This window comes from Tursiops truncatus, chromosome 6, assembly GCF_011762595.2.
Source record: "Tursiops truncatus isolate mTurTru1 chromosome 6, mTurTru1.mat.Y, whole genome shotgun sequence".
Classification (NCBI taxonomy): domain Eukaryota; kingdom Metazoa; phylum Chordata; class Mammalia; order Artiodactyla; family Delphinidae; genus Tursiops; species Tursiops truncatus.
Window position 1 is genome coordinate 83,845,696 of NC_047039.1, and position 20,271 is coordinate 83,865,966.

The 20,271-nt window shown below is 36.6% G+C and overlaps 1 protein-coding gene across 4 annotated transcripts in view; it reads left to right on the forward strand.

Annotated features, from left to right (window-relative positions):
* The window catches only part of INVS (inversin), a 143,154-nt gene that overhangs the window by 1,909 nt on the left and 120,974 nt on the right, over positions 1-20,271 (forward strand). For all 4 annotated transcript variants that reach the window (XM_073806334.1, XM_073806335.1, XM_019948910.3 and 1 more), the window contains exons 2-3: positions 1,175-1,304; positions 11,607-11,773. In XM_073806334.1, the coding sequence (XP_073662435.1) occupies positions 1,199-1,304; positions 11,607-11,773 (273 nt within the window). In that variant the 5' untranslated portion in view covers positions 1,175-1,198. The remainder of the gene's footprint in view (positions 1-1,174; positions 1,305-11,606; positions 11,774-20,271) is intronic.

Sequence of the window (20,271 nt, forward strand, 5' to 3'; positions counted from 1 at the left end):
TCAGCAAAATAAAGCCATGAAGAGCTGACTTTACCAAAATTAAGAAAATGCTTTCACTCTAAGGCAGAACTTGAACCAAAAATCTTCATCAATGACAGCCAAGTACTAGCTCATGAGTTGTGATAAATTTATTTTACAAAGCTCTCAGATCCTTGGGAGTCACAGAGATTGGAGTGTCAGTTTCTGGTAAAATCAGAAGAGGGCTTGCTTACCCTTATTGCAGATACTAACTGTAGCTAATTAACAGCTGCTCCCTTTAGATAGGTACGTATGCTCCACTTTGCCATGTTCCCCATGACTCCCCATGTTTCTTGCCCTTGTTACCTCCCTGATCCTTGTAGGCATTCAACTTTGGAACTTTGATATAGCATCTTTGCTTTAGGATGGAAGTTTAAGATCATTGATGAAACTACCCCTCTTTCCTTCCCATCAGATGCTTGAATTCTTCCTGCTGCATTTCTGACATAATCCAGCCTCTGCTTAAACACTCTTATGATAAGGAACTCACTATTTTCCTATGCAGCTAATGCATTTCTAGAAGGTTCTATCAAACCATATGAGACTACCAGTCAAAGCAAAATTTTTCCTTAATGAAAAATGGTTTATCCTAATGATGTGGTTTCCAAGTTAAGCTCCTAAGGTCAAGATCTCTAACTAGGTATATTTCCCTGGTGGACACAAGGGGAGAACAAATATAAATTCCTCCTTTTGTGGGCATGAGAGAAAGAATGAAGTACCTTCTAATTTAGTGCTTAAATCTAGGTAATTCTAACCTGACAATTAAGTTCACATCATACCTATTTTGTGGCTTGGTCATCACCTTTATTCCCAATATCAATTCTAATATTTAGTATTATGTGGAATCAAATCACCTGTATTAACTTAGCAAGTCACTGTGACTTTTGGACCCTGTGTCTAATGTTAAATATTCAGCCTTTTTTTTTTTCTCAGCCCCTGAGAAGGGTCTTGAAGCATCTAATCCTTTCATTTTACAGATGAGCAACTTGTACAAGGGGTCACCTAATTTACTCCATTATGGCAATTCTAAGACTAGGACTGTAGACTTTTTGAATCCTGGTGAAATATTTCTAGTAAACCATGTTTATAACGTACCCATTTAGAACTGATGAGATGGATTTCCTACAGATACTTATTGGTTGCATCATCATTTCAGGTTGTTCCAGTTGTTGAGAAGACTATGAACAGGTCAGAGAACTTGTTCTTTCCTGGTTCCTCATTAGCATCCCAAGTTCATGCTGCTGCTATTAATGGAGATAAGGGTGCTCTTCACAAGCTTATCATAGGTAAGCTCCAAGCTCCCCTTAAGTACAGAAACTTTAAAAAGAACTCTTTGTCCTAAGGAAGTTTGTTAATCTTAGTCTTAATTTGCAATTTACTTACACATTTTAATGGAAATACATTATTGTTTATATTTGGTTTCAGGACTTGGACAAGAAAGAAATTAAGTCCTGAAACTTAAAAATACAGGTTAAGATTAGATGAAAAGTACTTGAGAAATATCTGTGTGTTTGACATTGAATCTGGATGTGTACTTTAAGGTGCTAAGAGAATTAATTCATCTTTGTAACAGCAGAGATCTGGAATGAGATATTGGCTAGTGAGCTATAACTTTTAATATATACCCAAAGTACTAATGTTTACAAATAATTTTAACGATTTAAAAAAATTTTTAACATCTTTATTGGAGTGTAATTGCTTTACAGTGGTGTGTTAGTTTCTGCTAATGATTTAAAATTGATTCAGTGTTCTCCTTATCATTGATTCAATTGATTGATTGTGTTCAATTAAATTGATTGTGTTCACCCTATCTTATAGTGAGAGAAAGGTCCAATATGGAGGCTCTAGAAGAACTTCCTAGAGAAGTTCTAGAGAATAAAGTGAATAGGAGAAAGACAGTGGGTAAGAATATTCCAGAATTGTAAAAATCACAAATCCACATGTTTACAAGTCATTAGTCCCAAAGAAAAGAAATGAGATAAAAATTTCTGTTATTTGTAATCTCTATACATACCAGTGTCTAGTGACATTATGATTGACAACCTGGGCTTTAAAATCAAGTCAACACTACTTGAACTTCCATACCTATTCTTTCAGAATTTATTTTCGCCCTACATTTCCAGTTTCTCCAGGAACTACCCATGCACCCTAACTGCTGGCTAGGCTTTCTATTCCTCAGTATGCCATGAATTTTGTCTTTAGTTTTCTCTATACATCTGTCCCTTCTCCCCTTTTCTACCTTCTACCCCCTTACCTTCTTCTCTACTAAACAAACTCCAATTCATCTTCAAAGACAAAATTCTTTTACCACATTCTCTGTAAAGATTTCTCTTCTCTATCAGAGGTGTGATCCTCACATTACCTCAGCTGCCTACATTCAGTTACTGCTTGGAATTTGACATCTTCAGCCACCTCTGAATCACTCATTCAAACATCCACCATTCAACTAAAACTCTGTTAGTTCCAGCTCATTTGCTAATGAGAACAATAGTTTTTCAATGTCACTGAGACCCCCTATCCATTATCTTCTCCACTTTCGACCATCAGTCTCCTTCTGTCTTTACTTTCGTCCCTATTCAGTCCTGATTCCATGGTCTATTACTAAAATCCTTCCCTTGGAAAAAACTCCCTTTTCTTCTCACCTGTTACACCTGGCTGTTGCAAGCCCAGCTCTGGATGGACCTAATCCATCTACCTCTGCCAAGCCCTGAACAATTTAACCTGTCTGGAAGATTTGTAACACCCTAAATTTAAGACTACCCATTTCATAAAGGCACTCAACAGTCTCTGCTCATCATACTACATTTCTCCATAATTACTGTTCCATACCTTCTCACTCTACCAAAACTCTGACTGCTGCTTCTCCCTCCGTCCCTTCTCTGCTAATGCTTTATGCTTCTTACCGAAAATGAAAACACTAAATAGGAACTCCCTCATCTTTCAGCCTGATATCTACAAATCAACCTACAGCTACACCCGTCGTCTTCTCTCTCCCTGCTAAAACAGAGCAAATATCCCTTTCTGTCAAAGATCAGTTTTTCCACACATACTCTGTATTATATTGCTTCCTATCTTCTCAGGGATCTTGTTCCATTTTTTTTAAACCTCGGATTACTATATCATCAACCTTTTCTTCTATTCTATATTCTTTTATCAACATTTAAACATGCTCTATTGTCTCCATTATTTAAAAATCCCTTCTCTGTTCCTTCATCCCCCTCAAGGTATTACCATATCGCTCAACTTTCCTTTGTGTAAGTGTATCAGTACATGGGCTAAACTGCTATAACAGTGACTTAAATAAGATAGAGGTATGTTTCATTCTCATAACAGTACAAAGGTAAGTGGGCAGCCTAGGGTGGATAAACATCTCTGCTTCATAAAATCGTCCAGGGATGCTGCTAGGGCTTAGCTTTGCCATTCTCAACATGTGGCTTCCATCTCTGGGTCAAAGGCAGATTCTTCCACTGTAGTCACAGCCCAGCCAGCAGGAAGCGGGAAGGAGAGAGTGCAGAATAGCAATTTGTCATTCTGGAAATGGGTGGACTTAGAGCCACACCTAAGACAAAAGAGGCTAAAAAAAAAATCTCTCTCCCTGGATGGCATCATGCCCAGCTAAAACGCAGGGTGTTCAGTTCCCAAAAAGAAGAATGAGAGAATGGATATGGGGACAATTATCACCCTCTGTCACCAAAACCAAGCTTCTTGAGCCACCTGCACCTATTATCCCCACTTATTTATCTCAATCCATATTTTTCTGAAAGAAAATAAAACATGCTTTCTTATTTTGAAATATACATATAGTGAAGTCCATAGAACATAAATGTTCAGTTTAACAAATAAATATAAATCAAACATCCATGTAATCATCACTAGGTCAAAGAACAGAACACTGTTCCCCCAGAAACCCCACTGCATCCTTCCCTCCCCCTTGGACTAATTTGCTGTCTTGACGTTTACGGTAATAATTATATTGTAGTTTTACTACCTAGTTATATATCTTAAACACTATAGTTTAGCTTTGGCTTTTCTGGACTTTTTTGGCTAAATGTTCCATGTTTACTTGTACTAAAAATTGTGTACTCAATTATGTCACTTTCATGCTCAAAACTCTTTAATTGCTTCCCATTGTACCTGGAATAAAATTTGAAAGTGTACCTGTACCTCTTTCCCTCTCCAACCTCACATTTCACCACTCTCTTCCTAGAAAAACCTGCTTTATTTTCATTTCCCAAATCTGTAAGCCCTTTTCCATCTCAGGGCTTTTGCCTGAAATACTATTCTCCCCATTCTCTGTCTGACTGACCCTTACTCATTCTTCATATCTCAGCATTAAGGTCATTTATTCAAAGAAGCCTGCTCTGCCCATCCATTCTCAGTGAAATCTGTTCATCATGTCCTGTCTTGGAACTCTGCAGTTTTCCTTCACAGAATTTATCTCAGATTGTAATTCTGTGTGTATATGTATGACTATTTTAATGTCTCTCTCCTCTGTAAGCTAAGAGCCTCCATGAGTATAGACTAGGTCTGTTTAGTTCATCATTATATACACAAATTCCAGCACAGTGCTTGGCACATAGTAGCCACATGAGAAATATTTGTTGAAGGAGTAAATAAATATCATAATCATTCTTTAAGTATCTTTCCTCTCAAGAAGTCTATATAGAGGGCTGAGATTAAATCTGAATTGAGTTGAATTGAACTGAGAGACAAGTTAGGACTAAATTCCATTGGAAAAAAAATTTATTTAAGTCAGAATTCCTCAAGAAAACATATCCTAAATAAATCTTTTATTATTTTAACATGAAATATAATCTTCAAAGGGAACAAAGTGTGCAGTATGTTGTAAATTCAAAACACTTATACAGGCTCAATCATATAAATTAATGTGTTACATAACAAAACTTGAAATATTCCTATAATTTTATATCCCCAAAGAAAAAATTCCTTAGAAACAAAGAAGCAATCATGATGTGAAACGAGTACAGAGCTGATAAATGTATTTATAAATTGGTCCCCTATGTTTTCTGTCATCTTGTCTAAGGAACCCCTTATTCATTAACTGACTTTGAGCTGTAACGCTGTTCACCTTTTAAGAATTCTGCCATTTTTGTCTTCCGTGCAAAGACAATAATACCTTTGCTCTGTGGTATTTCCTAACATTTGTATATTCCTATCAAATAATGTGTTTTTTTTTAGTATTAAGGTACATCTTAAATTTCAGTGTATCTTGTACCTTCTTTTACATAGCACGAGAGTGACTATCTCTAAATATATGCTATTTCTCTTTTCTAAACTAGTCACATAGTACTACAAATGAGATATATTTTTTCTTCAATCTTTGCTCACCAATTGCTCAGTGAATTCATTCACTTGAGCATTTTCTGTTTTCCCTTCTCCGTTTCCATGGAGAAGGATGTCGTGATGTGTTTGACTCCATGGAAACAGATGAGCATCTCTTTCTACATACACAACTAATTAAATCGAACACTTTCTGTGCTGCCCATTGTTCAGGAGGAGGAGTGAAGAGGCTTTCCCTGAATGAGACATCATTTTAGTAGCAATTCTTAGTGTTTAGTGTCGATGGATTAATGTTTTAACATAACTCATTACATCTAGATTCAGATGAATTAGGGCTCAGTCCTGGGCCCTAAAAACATAAACATACATAGTAAAATCCTTACATGCTATGACTATCATTTATATATAAGTAGATTTTTCTTGTAATATCCATCTCAAGTAATTTAATTGAATACCAGAGACATCGTTGATAATATATTCTAGTAGATTCATTTTAATACTAATGTAGTAGAAAGGTTATAGATTTAGAGTCAGATAAACCTGAGTCTTGAATTCTGGCTTTGTCATTTATCAGTTATATTACCTTGGCTTGAACCACTTAATCTTTTTGAGCCCTCAGTTTCCTCATCTGTAAACTATAGATTATAACACTTTGCCCACTTTGTGGGACAGTTAAATTAGATAATGACTGTAAAATATCTAGCATCGCACCTGACACATTGTAGACAATAAATAGAACCTTATTACTATTATTATATCAGGTTGGATTTCCTGTAAAAGAATCCAATCTTACATAGTTTCAGAAATGTCTCAAAATGAAAAAGCTCTAAATGCTAAGAAAAAAAATGATGCTGCTTTCTTTGTGAAAACCAAACAAAATAACTTGTAAATATTCACTGTGTAATGATGGTTCCTGGCATTACTGCTAACAGTGTTCGGGGCATTTGCAGTGGTGAAGTGACCAAGCAGCACCATTTCTGATTCTACTACAACTTTTGTTGGCCTGTCCATGTTCTACACTAATATAAATCTCTCTGAATCATTGTCTCTCTTTGTTTATAACATCTCCCAACACAGTAGTTGGGTGTGGCAAGGAGCCTCATAAGTGGTAGAGCAGTGCCATTATTTCAGGTTCCTTCTTTCTTTACTTCAACCCTGTCACTGAGGGTTAGGGTCATTGAATGTTTTATAAATGCTTGCTTATATACATGTATTTACAAATATACTTACATGCATATGCATCCATACTAATAATAGCAATAAAATGAGCCAAGATTCATAAAGTTATGTTATATAAGCACTGTGTTAAGCATTTTGTAACTTATGAACTCATTTAATAGCAAGACACCACAAAGAGTTTGGGGTACTCTCATTTCCCTCATTTCATAGGTCAGGAAACTGAGATGCAGACAGATTAAGTAACTTGTCTAATAAGTAACAGAACTGAGATTGAAGCCTGCAAGACTGATTGTAAAGCCCGTGCTTTTAACTACTAACATATGGGACCTCCATGTGTGGGTGGATATGTCTAGCATACATGCACATTCGTATGTATGAGTACATAGAGAATGAGAAAGCCAAGAAAGATGATTAGGTCTAAACCTTGACAGATGAAATTCATGGTCATCTAGTTGGAACCTTTCTGAATTTTTTTTGTGCTATGAGCCCATTTGGCAATCTGGTGAACTTCATGGACCCCTTCTCAGAAATATATATTTTAAGAGCTTAAATATAATATAATAAGAATCCAAAGAAAATCAGCTGTATTGAAATACAGTTATCAAAGTATTTTCAAATTATGATGTAGCAATATACTTGCAATCTTTTTTTAATGCAGTAAATAACAAGATCTAGTGGCAGATCTAACAGCTATGATAATTTCAAAGTAGCAATGAGTGTAAATGATATTTAAGATACCTCGACAATGATAATGAGATGTGTAAAAATATTTTCTAAAATCTCAAGTACCCTCAAAATATAATATGTCCCATGTTATTATTATTATTCTCATTTTAAATTAGGACACTGAGACTCAGAAGTTAAGCAGTTTAGTTGCATAGTTAATACCTGCAAGGTTGAAACTCAAACCAAGTCATTGGATTATGAATCCTATCTTCTTTCCATTGTTCGCGTGTTGCCTCTATTACAATAAGCAGATATTTTTAAACGACCACAGATGATGGTGACAATATGAAAGGTGTGAAGTAAGAAGTAGATGAAAACAGATAAATGCATCTTTGATGCCACACAAAGGTAACATTTTAGAACAGACAAATAAGATATCAGTAGAGAATGCTGGATTTACTTGTGTTGGACAGTATGGCACCATAGCTATTGTGTAGAGTGTCACAACTGTCACTACAAGTGACAGTTATTTCCTCTAACTGCTAGAGCTGGAGCTCTGGTTTCTACACATACATACAGAGACTCTTCTGCTTCAACTAGCCTTAAAATAACCGAATGCAGCAGAGCAATCATGGTTCCACCTCAGCTTTCTGATCTATGTTCAGACTGAGCACAAGCAGAATGCCAACCCCTGTTGGTCATGGATTAGAGGCTACCTCCACAGTTGCCAGAACAATTAAAACAACACAGCACACTAGCCAGCTGCATCCTATATTAGCTGTTCCTGGCAGGAATGCAAATTTAAATGCACTGCCATCCAGTGAATATTAGTTTACATCATAAGCCCCACATGTGTATAACATGTTGCAGTTACCAGACACAAACGATAAATCATTTAATTCATTCATCAAAATAAGCTATGGTGGAGACTGGACAGGTATTGGCTGAATGTTGTTAACTGAGGAAATGAAGGAAGGGAGTAGGGTAGCTAGATAAAGAAGCAGGCCTTTCTCAGTTACTCTCGTTCAGGAAGCTCAGAACTTAATGGGACACTCACCACTCAGAAACTAGCCATAGAACCACTATCCCCCTAAAAGCAACTCAAAACAGGACCCAGGTAAGAGTAAGTGCTGCTTTTTCTAATTATGACTAGGGGATACATGCTTCCAGCTACCTCAGATGCAGAAATTTTCCTTATAGGCACAACATATTGGATGGTGGTGACATAACCCAATTAAATCTGTTGGAAAGTATAAATACCCGTTACACAAAAGCAAAGTATGTCAGGGATTGAAGAGAAGGCTTGAAGTTTCCCTGTATCTTACAGCCGACTTGGTAAGAGTGGAGCAACCAGTGTCTTGGGAGGTAGAGTGACCTATTATCCCTGTGGTTCTGACTCCACTTTGGCCCTGAGAAACCTAATCAGTTAGGATTGTCCCAATGTGTGATGATTGCCTCCATTTATCACATTTGTTCTTGTGACCACAGGTCCTAAATCCTCTCCTTTACTCAAGCTTCCAAGGAAGAATCTCACTGGATTTAACATTTCTTAAATGTTTTTAATGGTCCATTTTAATGTGTATGTAGCGGAGTGTTTTGTAACAGCTTTATTGAGATTCACCATACCACCATACCATACAATTCACCAATTTAAAGTGTGCAATTTAGTAGTTTTTGTATATTCACAGAGTTGTGTTGTACAAACATCAGCATAATTGATTTTATTTCATTAGCCCCCAAAAAAACCCTGTACCCTTTAGCTATGACCCCTCAAACACTCCTCTTTTCTCCCTACCCCTGACCCTATGCAAGCACTAGATATAAAATTCTGGGTTGACAGTTCTTCCCCCTCCCAGCAACACTTGAAAAATGTTGTGCTATTGCCTTATGGCCTCCATAGTTTCTTATGAGAAATACACTGTAATTTGAATTTAGTTTCTAGAAATTTGATTTTGATTGACTCAGTATGGATTTCTTCGGGTTTATTTTGTTTGAGCTTTGTTCAGCTTCTTAAATTTGTAGGTTTGTGTCTTTCACCAAATGTGGGACATTTCTAACCATTATTCCTTCAAATATGTTTTCAGCCCTTCATTCTTTTTCCTCTCTTTCTGGGACTCTGACGATATAAATGGTAGAAACTTCGTTATTATCCCACAGAGCCCTGAGACTCTGTTGATTCTTTTTGTTTCTATCTTTTCTATCTGTTGTTCAGACTGAATAATTTCTATTGGTCTGTCATCAAGTTCAGTGATTCTTTCCTCTGTCATTTCCATTACGCTATTGTGCCTATTAGGTGAGATTTTTATTTTGGTTATTTTATTTGGTTTTTTCCTTTTTTTTTTTTTTTGGCTGCATTGGGTCTTTTGCTGTGTGCAGGCTTAGTTACAGCAAGTGGGGGCTACTCTTCATTGCGGTGCACGGGCTTCTTATTGCAGTGGCTTCTCTTGTTGTGGAGCACGGGCTCTGGGCATGTGAGTTTCAGTAGTTGTGGTGCACAGGCTCAGTAGTTGCAGTGTTCAGGCTCCGTAGTTGTGGCTCATGGGCTCTAGAGCACAGGCTCAGTAGTTGTGGCATATGGGCTTAGTTGTTCCGCATCATGTGGGATCTTCCCGGACCAGGGCTTGAACCTGTGTCTCCTGCGTTGGCAGGCAGATTCTTAACCACTGTGCTACCAGGGAAGTCTGGTTTTTACTTACTTTTAAACATTTATTATTCTAAATTTTTCACTGGGTTCATCTTTATATTTTCTCTCTTTGCTGAGACTTTGGATTTTTCCATTTGTTTCAAGAGCATTCATAGTTGCTTGTCAGAGCATTTTTATGACCATTGCTTTAAAATCTTTGTCAGATAATTCTAATATCTGTATCATCACAGTTTTGGTGCCTGCTGATTGTGCTTTCTTGTTTAATATTTTCCTGGTGTTTGGTTTGTCTAGTAATTTTGGATTATATCTTGGACACTTTGTGTATTATCTTATGAGACTCTGGATCCTACTTTAAATCTCCTATTTTAGTACACTGACAATCTGTTTAGGTTTAGAATGAACATTTTGGTCCAATTTTGTAGACTGTGGTTCAAATGTCAAGTTAGCTTTGAGAGCTCTTGTGAGTTATTTTCTGGTCTGCCCCATTTTTGTGCTACCCAGGCCAATTTAGAACCTAGAAGTATCCCACCAAGAGTACCATTCTCAAAGCTTTTGCTATTTTGACTCTGGTCAGTTTCACATATGGGCTGCTCAGTTATCCATGGCATCATGCACTGATTTAAAGAATTGCTTTCTCTAGCTTCCTCCTCTCCATAACCTTTCCCCACTCTCTAGTTGGGAAGGGGTAAGATACCACCTTGTTGCCATCCTTTGCCTAATTCAGGGCACAATGCTTCATAGGGCTCCTCCCCACAGTCTCTGCAATATCCATTGGAGAGGAAAAGAGGTACAATTTGTTTGGTTGTATGTGCTTTTTTTTTTTTTTTGCAGTACGTGGGCCTCTCACTGTTGTGGCCTCTCCCGTTTGCGGAGCACAGGCTCCAGACGCGCAGGCTCAACGGCCATGGCTCACGGGCCCAGCCGCTCCGTGGCATGTGGGATCTTCCCGGACTGGGGCACAAACCCGTGTCCCCTGCATCGTCAGGCAGACTCTCAACCACTGCACCACCAGGGAAGCCCTGTCGTATGTGCTTTGAGTAGCAGAAGTATAGTCAAAAGAGTTCACTCCTGCAGAGCTACTCCCTTCCCAATATTTTGACTGGAGAGAGCAGGCTTCTTGGGGAATTTTGTGTATGTGCCCACTGGTATTTCTGATGAGCTACTTTAGCACCCAGGCTGGCTTTATATAGGAGGCAAAAAATAAATAAATAAATCAGGGAACTCAATAGCAGGTTGTTCCTGAAGTTTCATAGTTCCCTAACCAATTTGCCTTCTTTTCACCACCTTTCATTTATTTTGCCTGGGGTGTTTAGTTTTAAGTAGCAGGAGGATCATGATAGTATGCATTTGCTCCATATTGTCTAAAACAGGAAGCCAACCATGATTGATTTTTGTAGATCTCAAAAACATACCACAATGCCTAGTGTATGAGCTACACTAAGTATTTTTTCACAAAAGGAGTAAGGGAGGAAAAAAATAACCTCACATCTCAAAATGTTATTTAGTATGACAGAGTTGTTAAGAACATACCCTTTAAAGTCAACAATCAATTTGAATTTTAGCTTCACCACCTACTGTTATTGTAATGTGTACAAGTTACCTAACTTCTCTAAGTCTCAGTTTCCTATACTATAGGGACAGTAATATCTATCTCATAGGGTGAGTAAAAATGAGATAATATATTTAATGCATTTACCACAGTACTTGATAAGAAACAGCTAGTAAATATAGTTCATAGTTATATTAGTAATAAAAACAATAATTATCAAATATCACTATCTGTTTCTTATCCTCCTAGGAAATTCTGCCGTTAAAGACAAAGAAGATCAATTTGGGAGAACACCACTTATGTATTGTGTGTTGGCTGACAGACTGGATTGTGCAGATACTCTCCTGAAGGCAGGAGCAGATGTTAATAAAACTGACCATAGCCAGAGAACAGCCCTCCATCTTGCAGCTCAAAAGGTGAGAAGTAAAACTACCGTGAAGAGTAAACCTTTTCTGTGGTATTTGTTAATTGATTAATGGAACTGTGAGATGGACAGATGGTAAAGAAATCACAGGCATATAACTCGTAGTTTCATATGTTTTCTCTAAAAGCTGTAATCTTTAAACTGCAGAGAGTAAGCACAGATAACCATCAGTGGCTGCTTTCACTTATCCAAGTTCCTCCAGCGATGAAATTTATTTTCTGATCTAAAGTTAAGTTGGGAAAAAGGAAATAAAATTATATGTATTAATATGATTAAACTATATTACAAATCAATTTATGCATGAGAAAAGGCAAAGAAAAAAAGAAAACCACCACACACTAAATTGTCAATAGTGGTTGGATTTGGGAATTCGCTGGCGATCCAGTGGCTAGGACTCCACACTTCCATTGCAGGGGGCATGGGTTCGATCCCTGGTTGGGGAACTAAGGTCCTGCAGGCTGTGCGGTACAGCCAAAATATATATATATGAAATGTATATATATCTCAGTAGTGGTTGAGTTTAAATATTGGGAAGATATATGAATTTTGGTACTTTTCATTGTTTAAAATGTTTTCCTTAATGCATGTTACTTTTACAATAAAAAGTTGTAGTTGCCCATAAACTATGTGGCATTAGGGAGCATAAAAGAAATTTATTTTCTGAAATGTATTTTCAAATTTTTAAAAATCTAAATCTATATTGCTAGTATAAATGATTTCAAGTTTTTAAAGGCTTGTTAAGAGCTCAGTTTTTTAGGATTAAACATATCAAAAAACAACAAAATGGGAAGCTTCTAAATTTATTTGAACTTATTTATCTGAAAATGATTTTTCTCACCATAAAATTTTGGTCTATAAAATATAGTTCCAGTGCCTGATATTTTTCTCTTTGTTATTTTAGACTTATGTATTTTGAGAATAAAAAGCAATGAAAATTAGTTAGATCCAGCAGAAACTATTAGAGTTATTTCCCATTAAAAAATGTGAACCAGATATAGCTGATTAATTGAGGGGTTAGAAAAATACCTTTTCATTAGTTGAAAGCATAAAAAGAGACTGACATTAAGATATACTTCTGAATATGCTAGTTATATGCTCTTATCAGTTAGGTCTGTCAGGTTATTTCCAAAGTTATTGCTCTTGAATTTGCTTTTCATTACAGTAATTTTTAAAAAAATCTCTCATTTTCAATCTCAGTTTTAACTACTGCTCAGGTATTTAAACCTTTCACCTAGGCTTGTCAGCTGTTAAAATTATTTACTAAGGAAGTGTAACTCTATTTAACTTGTTATCATAAAAAAGTAAACATTTCAGATTGGGAATAGCCCCACTACTAAGAATTTGACACACTTTAGATTTTTTCATTGTGATTCACTTAGGTTTAAAACTCAACTTTAAAAATGTAAGTTGGGGGAAACTAACTGCACATCAAGTGGATCATGTGAGGAAAGAAAAAGAATTTAAGTTGATGATCCAACAGTATGACATTTTTGTAGAGGTATAATGTGAAAAAGGTTGAGAGAAGGGGAGAGCACAACCAGACATGTGAGCTGCTAAGTCTCTCTGTGAGATGCAGTGCATTGCTTCTGTTTGCTTTTTGTTTCTCCTTTATTTTTTTAAGCAGTGATTTCTCTAGTGTCAAAGAATAAATAGAACTGTGATTTACGTGTCACAGTTTACATAGCTGATTTCATAAGTAACAAGTTTCATGTTCTTTCAACTATCTGATAATTATGAGTTTCCCCATCTCTGTGTTCCTGTTTGTATTTGCATGTTTGCCAAAAGCCGTAATATACCTTTAAGCTATACTAGCAGTAGAATTTCTAGAACAAGGGTGATAATCATTCTTTAATACTCCGCTCTGTCCAGATCAAACCTGGGTATTGTGTTTGGTTTTGTGCTTCATGCAGAAGCACCATGATTAAGAAATCAGAGGTAGTATACTTCAGGCAGGGATAAGATGGTGGACGACCTAGAAATAATTTTCAGAAATAGTTGGAGATGATATGTCCCAGCTCTGTAGCCCACCCTGCCTCTAAGCAGACACAAACACAAATTCTCTTAGAAAAAATATCTTCACCTTTAACTTCCAGGATTCCCCCATATTAAAACAGACCAAACATGATCTCACAGCGAAAGATCACCAAACACATGAGCAATCAATCTACCATGAAGGAGAGTCAGCTGAAACAATAAACAGATTTCTATCAAAAACATCAGATATTGGCACCATTAGAAACACAATATAAATTAACCATTGATGGAACATTTAAAGATATAAAAGAAGAAATCACAAAAAGGAGCAGCCAACCCGAGACTTTCATGACTAGGCATAAGTTCTCACCATGACCACCTATTTTAGAACAGCTCATCTGCCAAACACATCTGAAAACTGAACAAAACATATTGTTTGAAGGCGCTGGGAGCGGTCAGCATAGGCAGGATGATTCAGAGAAGGGAAGCACATGAAATTAGCTCCGCATTTATCCTGGCTTTTTCCTTCAAGGCATTTTCTAAATTGGAAAGCAAAAGAATACAACCCTAGCAGGAAGCAGGATTCTTAGTCAGCTGGGGAAACCCAGGTGTAGTTTGGTGTTAGCAGTAGCTGGAACTTGAAGGGCAAACTCCTGAAGAGAAGGAAGCCAAAAACCTGAGTACAGATTCCTCGCAAGTCATTAGCCGTTGCCTAAACTCTGCTTGTATAGGGTGAGGCTCTAAGAAACCTAGCAGTAAACAACAGCTGGTAGACTAAACAGAGCTAAGCAGAGATTGTTTTTACGTTATCCTATATTTTCTTTTCTACTTAAATCTTTTAATACATAACAAATTGATTTTTGTGTAGGGATCCATTCTCATTTTAAAACATATGAATAACTAATTTTCCCAGGACAACCTAGCTCATTAATGTTTAGCTGTTTAGTACCTGCTGTGTGCCAGTGCCAGACTTTTGTACTATGCACTTCCTATGTCTTTTTTTTAATTACATTTTTTAAATGAAGGGTCCTGAATTCTAGGGAGCTGCTTAGGAAATTTAAGAATGGAAGTTACATGATCAAATTATTTTAGGGAGACAAATATGGCAACTAAAGCTACTTTGGAAGAGGACAAGAATGGAGGTACATAGAAATCTATTACAGTTCAGGCCAATGGAGAGGAACAGTTGGATCCAATAGATACATTGCGGAGGTAGAACTGTTCATTCAATAAGTAGTTGCCAAGTGTCTATTGTGTATCATGATTATACATCTAGAGAGAATATTAAAAAATGAATCACATGTCTGCTATAAATAAGTACTGTCAGTACCGATCCCTATTAAACTTCACATCCCTTTGTTTAGTGAACCTCTCTGATATTTTGGATATCAAATATTCTTGTAAAGTATTGTCTATCGCACTTAATTCTGTTGTCTGTGAACTCAGAAGTGTGCTATTTATGTAACATCAATATTCATGTATACGTGCATGCATGCATTCATTCAACATATGTTAAAACTGTTACTGTGCAACAGGCACTGTGCTAGGTCTTGGAATGCAAAGATGAAAGACATGATTCCTACTCTTAAGTTGCTTACAAAGACCATAGATAAAGATATTAAGTGATAATTAAAGTTGGTCTATCTACTGTAAGGTATGTATACCTATGTGTGATATTAATATACCTAAGTGTTTTATAAAATATCAACAGCCATAACATGTAAATAGCATTGTTATTATTACTGACCCAAAGATCAACCATTCTCATATATTATTTATTATGGTTTTGTGTTTTTTGTGATAGTGAACTATATTATGCCATCTTAGATTGATTAGTAAGAAAAATTCACGTTCACGTAGCATTTTGTCTGTGTTTCTACTAGAGCCCCACTATCTTGTATGTACTTGCCTCTTTCCCACTACATTGGAGCTCCAGGAGGACACTTGTTTTATTTATTTTTGAATCCCCCAGAATCTAACACAGTGTCTGATATGTCTTCGTTGAACAAATGAATACATTTTATGTTACTTATATAGAAAGTCATTATGAATACAAATGCTAGACATTTTGTTTATTAGAAACATTTATCCAGTTTCAAAATACATATATAGGAAAAACTTACTGAACTGTGTTGATTGACTTAGTTATTTTGACACATATTCACTTTTCTGGAAACAAATTGCTGTTAGTCCAAGCAGCTAAGGAAATGATACCCATGAGATTAAAATTAATCTCAATATACTGAACATCTGTACCTAATTTGTTTTTCATTTAGTACCCTCAGTTTAATCTAAGAAAGCAATCAGTCATGCCTTTTCTGGGTTTCTCACAAAAGATATCTAATTGTTAGAAATGTTTTGCTCCTGGGAAGCTACTATTTCTCTGACTTCCACAGATACATTTATTTGTTGATAAGGATAAAAAAAAAAAAAAGCTTTAGCAATCTCACTAAATTTTAATAGTTACGCATTTTTAATCTTCCAGGAAGTTATTAATTTGGCTTCAAGAAGATTGACTACACACTTTGAAAAAATATATCATGTTAAACACAAAAATTAAAGAAGCTTCAGGTTGTGGTTGGGTTGTTTTTTCTTTTTTGGTTTACAGAGAGAATTCTCATTCATCTATGAAAATTAAATATTAATTTTCAGTTTTAAAAATATGTTGTTTCCATGTTAATGACTTATAAAAAGTAAAGGAGAAGAGTAGAATACCTCCGAAACTTTTCTGGAAAACTTAATACCACCTAACAGTATTTGGTTTCCTTATCTTACACGTACTCAACACTTAAACACCAAACAACCCCTACCCGGTCCCCTTCAACTCTGTATTCCATTATTCCTCCTCAGTACGTATACCTAACAATTAACCATGGATTTCACTTATGTATATTTCACCCCCTCTAATGCTGTTTGAAGGCAGAGGTCATGTCTTACTTGATTTTTTTTTTTAACTAACTTATTTATTTATTTTTATTTTTGGCTGCATTGCATCTTCATTGCTGCATGCGGGCTTTCTCTAGGTGTGGTAAGCGTGGGTAACTCTTTGTTGTGGTACGTGGGCTTCTCATTGCAGTGGCTTCTCTTGTTGTGGAGCATGGGCTCTAGGCGCACAGGCTTCAGTAGTTGTGGCACACAGGCTCAGTAGTTGTGGCACACGGGCTTAGTTGCTCCGTGGCATGTAGGATCTTCCCAGACCAGGGCTCGAACCCCTGTCCCTTGATTGGCAGGTGGATTCTTAACCACTGTGCCACCAGGGAAGTCCCTTATTTGATTTTATAGTTCCAGTCTTAACACAGCTCCTGCCATTTAATAAAGACTCAGTTAATGTTTGTTTAATGAATACATAAATGAAGGAATCAATCAATCAATGTGAACATCAGATAAATTTATCATGAATGGTATAGTCTTCAAAACTGTTGGAGTTTAAATTATATATTATTTATTCCTGTTCATAATCCACCCCAACACATAATTTTGTAAGTAGGATTTTATAACTCTGTGAGCTTAATTTCTCAACAAATATAATTTTTGTATGTCTCAATTTCTTTATTATAAAATGGGACAATACCTCTCCCTGCCCACCATATAGGAATGATGAGTTCTTAGATATAAAGCATTCTGCTTGGTGGAGAAAATACACTCTAGAAGTGTAAGTTATCAATGTTATTGCTGTTAGTCATGCTGTAATACACGTGTAAACATCAAATTAGTCTTTAGGAATCAGTAGACATCAGAAACAGAAAGATCCTTCAGTATCTTCTAGTCCAATTAGCCATTGGATGAGGAAATGGAGTGAATTCTCCTTTCAGTTCTCGTCTCTTAATAAATTATTCATCATTCACTTTGCCTTTGCATATGCCTAAATGTTCTCTGTCTTTTTTTTTTTTTTTTTTTTTGCGGTACACGAGCCTCTCACTGTTGTGGCCTCTCCCGTTGCGGAGCACAGGCTCCGGACGTGCAGGCTCAGCGGCCATGGCTCACGGGCCTAGCCGCTCCGCCGCGGCATGTGGGATCCTCCCGGACTGGGGCACGAACCCGTGTCCCCTGCATTGGCAAGCGGACTCTCAACCACTGCGCCACCAGGGAAGCCCTCTGTCTTATTTTTGAATTAATTATTTTAAACTTATAGGTAAGAATGGAAAATAATATAAAAACACTCAGGTACCTAATATCCAGAAGAGATGAACCTGAATTTTTTTAAGTTTTTAGTTCTGATTTTTTAAAATGAAATAAAACTTGAAGTTTTTTATCTTCTAAATCCCATTCCCCTCTTTTTCTGCCACCTTAGTCTATCTTAATTTTTGTGGTTTCAATTCCCATGTGTATTTTTCTACTTTTACTTTATATATATTTACATGCCCAGAAACAATAATATTATTTTGCATGTTTAAAATCTTTATGTAAATGGTATTATACAGTGTGTTACTCTCCAACTTGCTTTTCTTTTGACTTAACATTATGTTTGTGAGATTTATTCATGTTGAAACATGTAACCCTAGTTTACAAAGGTATAGCCAAATGCCCAAAAGACAAATGAAAAGGTGCTCAACATCATTATTAATTAGGGAAATGCAAATTAAAGCCACAATGAGATACCGCCACACAACCATTTGAATGTCTAAAATGAAAAAGTCTGACAGTAGCAACTGATGGTGAGGGTATGGAACAAATGGAACTCTCAAATATTTTTGGTAAGAATGTAAATTGGTAACATCCACTCTGAAAAATCAGATATATCTACTAAAGTTAAAAATATATGTGCGCACACGCACACACACACACACACGATCACTGCAATTCATACCCCTACGCCAGTCATATCTAAGAGATAAGTGCTTTTTCCCACCAAAAGACATGTATGAGAACATACATGACAGCTTTGTTTGAAATAGCAAATGTTCTAATAACACAAACAGTCCAAATGCCTATCAACAGGCAAATGAGTAAATTAATTGTGGTGTATTCCTGCAATGGAATACTATTGAGAGAAGTCAGATATATATGCTATTTATATGGATTTTAAAAACAGGCAAAACGATATGGTGACCCAAATCAGATTTGTGGTTACCCAAGAGATAGGTAGTGACTGAAGAGTGGCATGAGGAATCTTTCAGGGATGCTGGAAATGTTCTATGTCTTGATCTGTGTGTTACTTACATAAAAATTTATCAAACTGTTTACTTGAGACTTATGTAGTTTATTATATATAGGTTATGCCTCAATAAAAGTCTATTATAAAAAATGATAAAATGTCCAGAACTTGGTGACCATTATTTGTAGGTAGGCAAAAGGAGAATGGAAGCAAGAATGGTTCCTGGCCTAGGCCTTTTTGTTGTTGTTATTCATTATTATACTTTTAAAAAATTTTTATTTTATATTGGAGTATAGCTGATTAACAATGTTGTGTTAGTTTCAGGTGTACAGCGAAGTGACTCACTTATACATATACATGTACCTGTTCTTTTTCAAATTCTTTTCCCATTTAGGTTATTACAGTGTACTGAGAAGAGTTTCCTGTGCTATGTAGTAGGTCCTTGTTGGTTATCTGTTTTAAATATAGCAGTGTGTACATGTCAATCCCAAACTCCCAATCTATCCCTCCTCCTCACCCTTCCCTCCGGTAACCATAAGTTTGTTCTCTAAGTCTGTGAGTCTGTTTCTGTTTTGTAAATAAGTTCATTTGTATCATTTTTTTTTAGATTCTGCATATAAGTGATATCATATGATATTTATCTTTCTTTGTCTGACTCACTTCACTTAGTAGGATAATCTCTAGGTCCATCCATGTTGCTACAAATGTCATTATTTCATTCTTTTTAATGGCTGAGTAATATTCCATTGTATATATGTACCACATCTTCTTTATCCATCCACCTGTCAATGGACATTTAGGTTGCTTCCATGTCTTGGCTATTGTAAATAGTGCTACAATGAACACTGGAGTGCATGGATCCTTTCCAACCATGTTCTTCCCTGGATATATGCCCAGGAGTGACATTGCTGGATCATATGGTAGTTCTATTTTTCATTTCTTAAGGAACCTCCATACTGTTCTCCATATTGGCTGTACCAATTTACATTCCCACCAACAGTGTAAGAGGGTTCCCTTTTCTCCACATCCTCTCCAGCATTTATTGTTTGTAGACTTTTTTAAATTTTATTTATTTATTTATTTTTGGCTGCATTGGGTCTTCGTTGCTGCGTGCAGGCTTTTCTCTAGTTGCGGCGAGCGGGGGCTACTCTTCATTGCGGTGTGCGGGCTTCTCACTGAGGTGGATTCTCTTGTTGCAGAGCACGGGCTCTAGACACATGGGCTTCAGTAGTTGTGGCACAAGGGCTCAGTAGTTGTGGTTTGCAGGCTCTAGAGCACAGGCTCAGTAGTAGTGGCGCACGGGCTTAGTCGCTTCGCGGCATATGGGATCTTCCCAGACCAGGGCTCGATCCCGTGTCTCCTGCATTGGTAGGCGGATTCTTAACCACTGTGCCACCAGGGAAGCTCCTTTAAACTTTTTG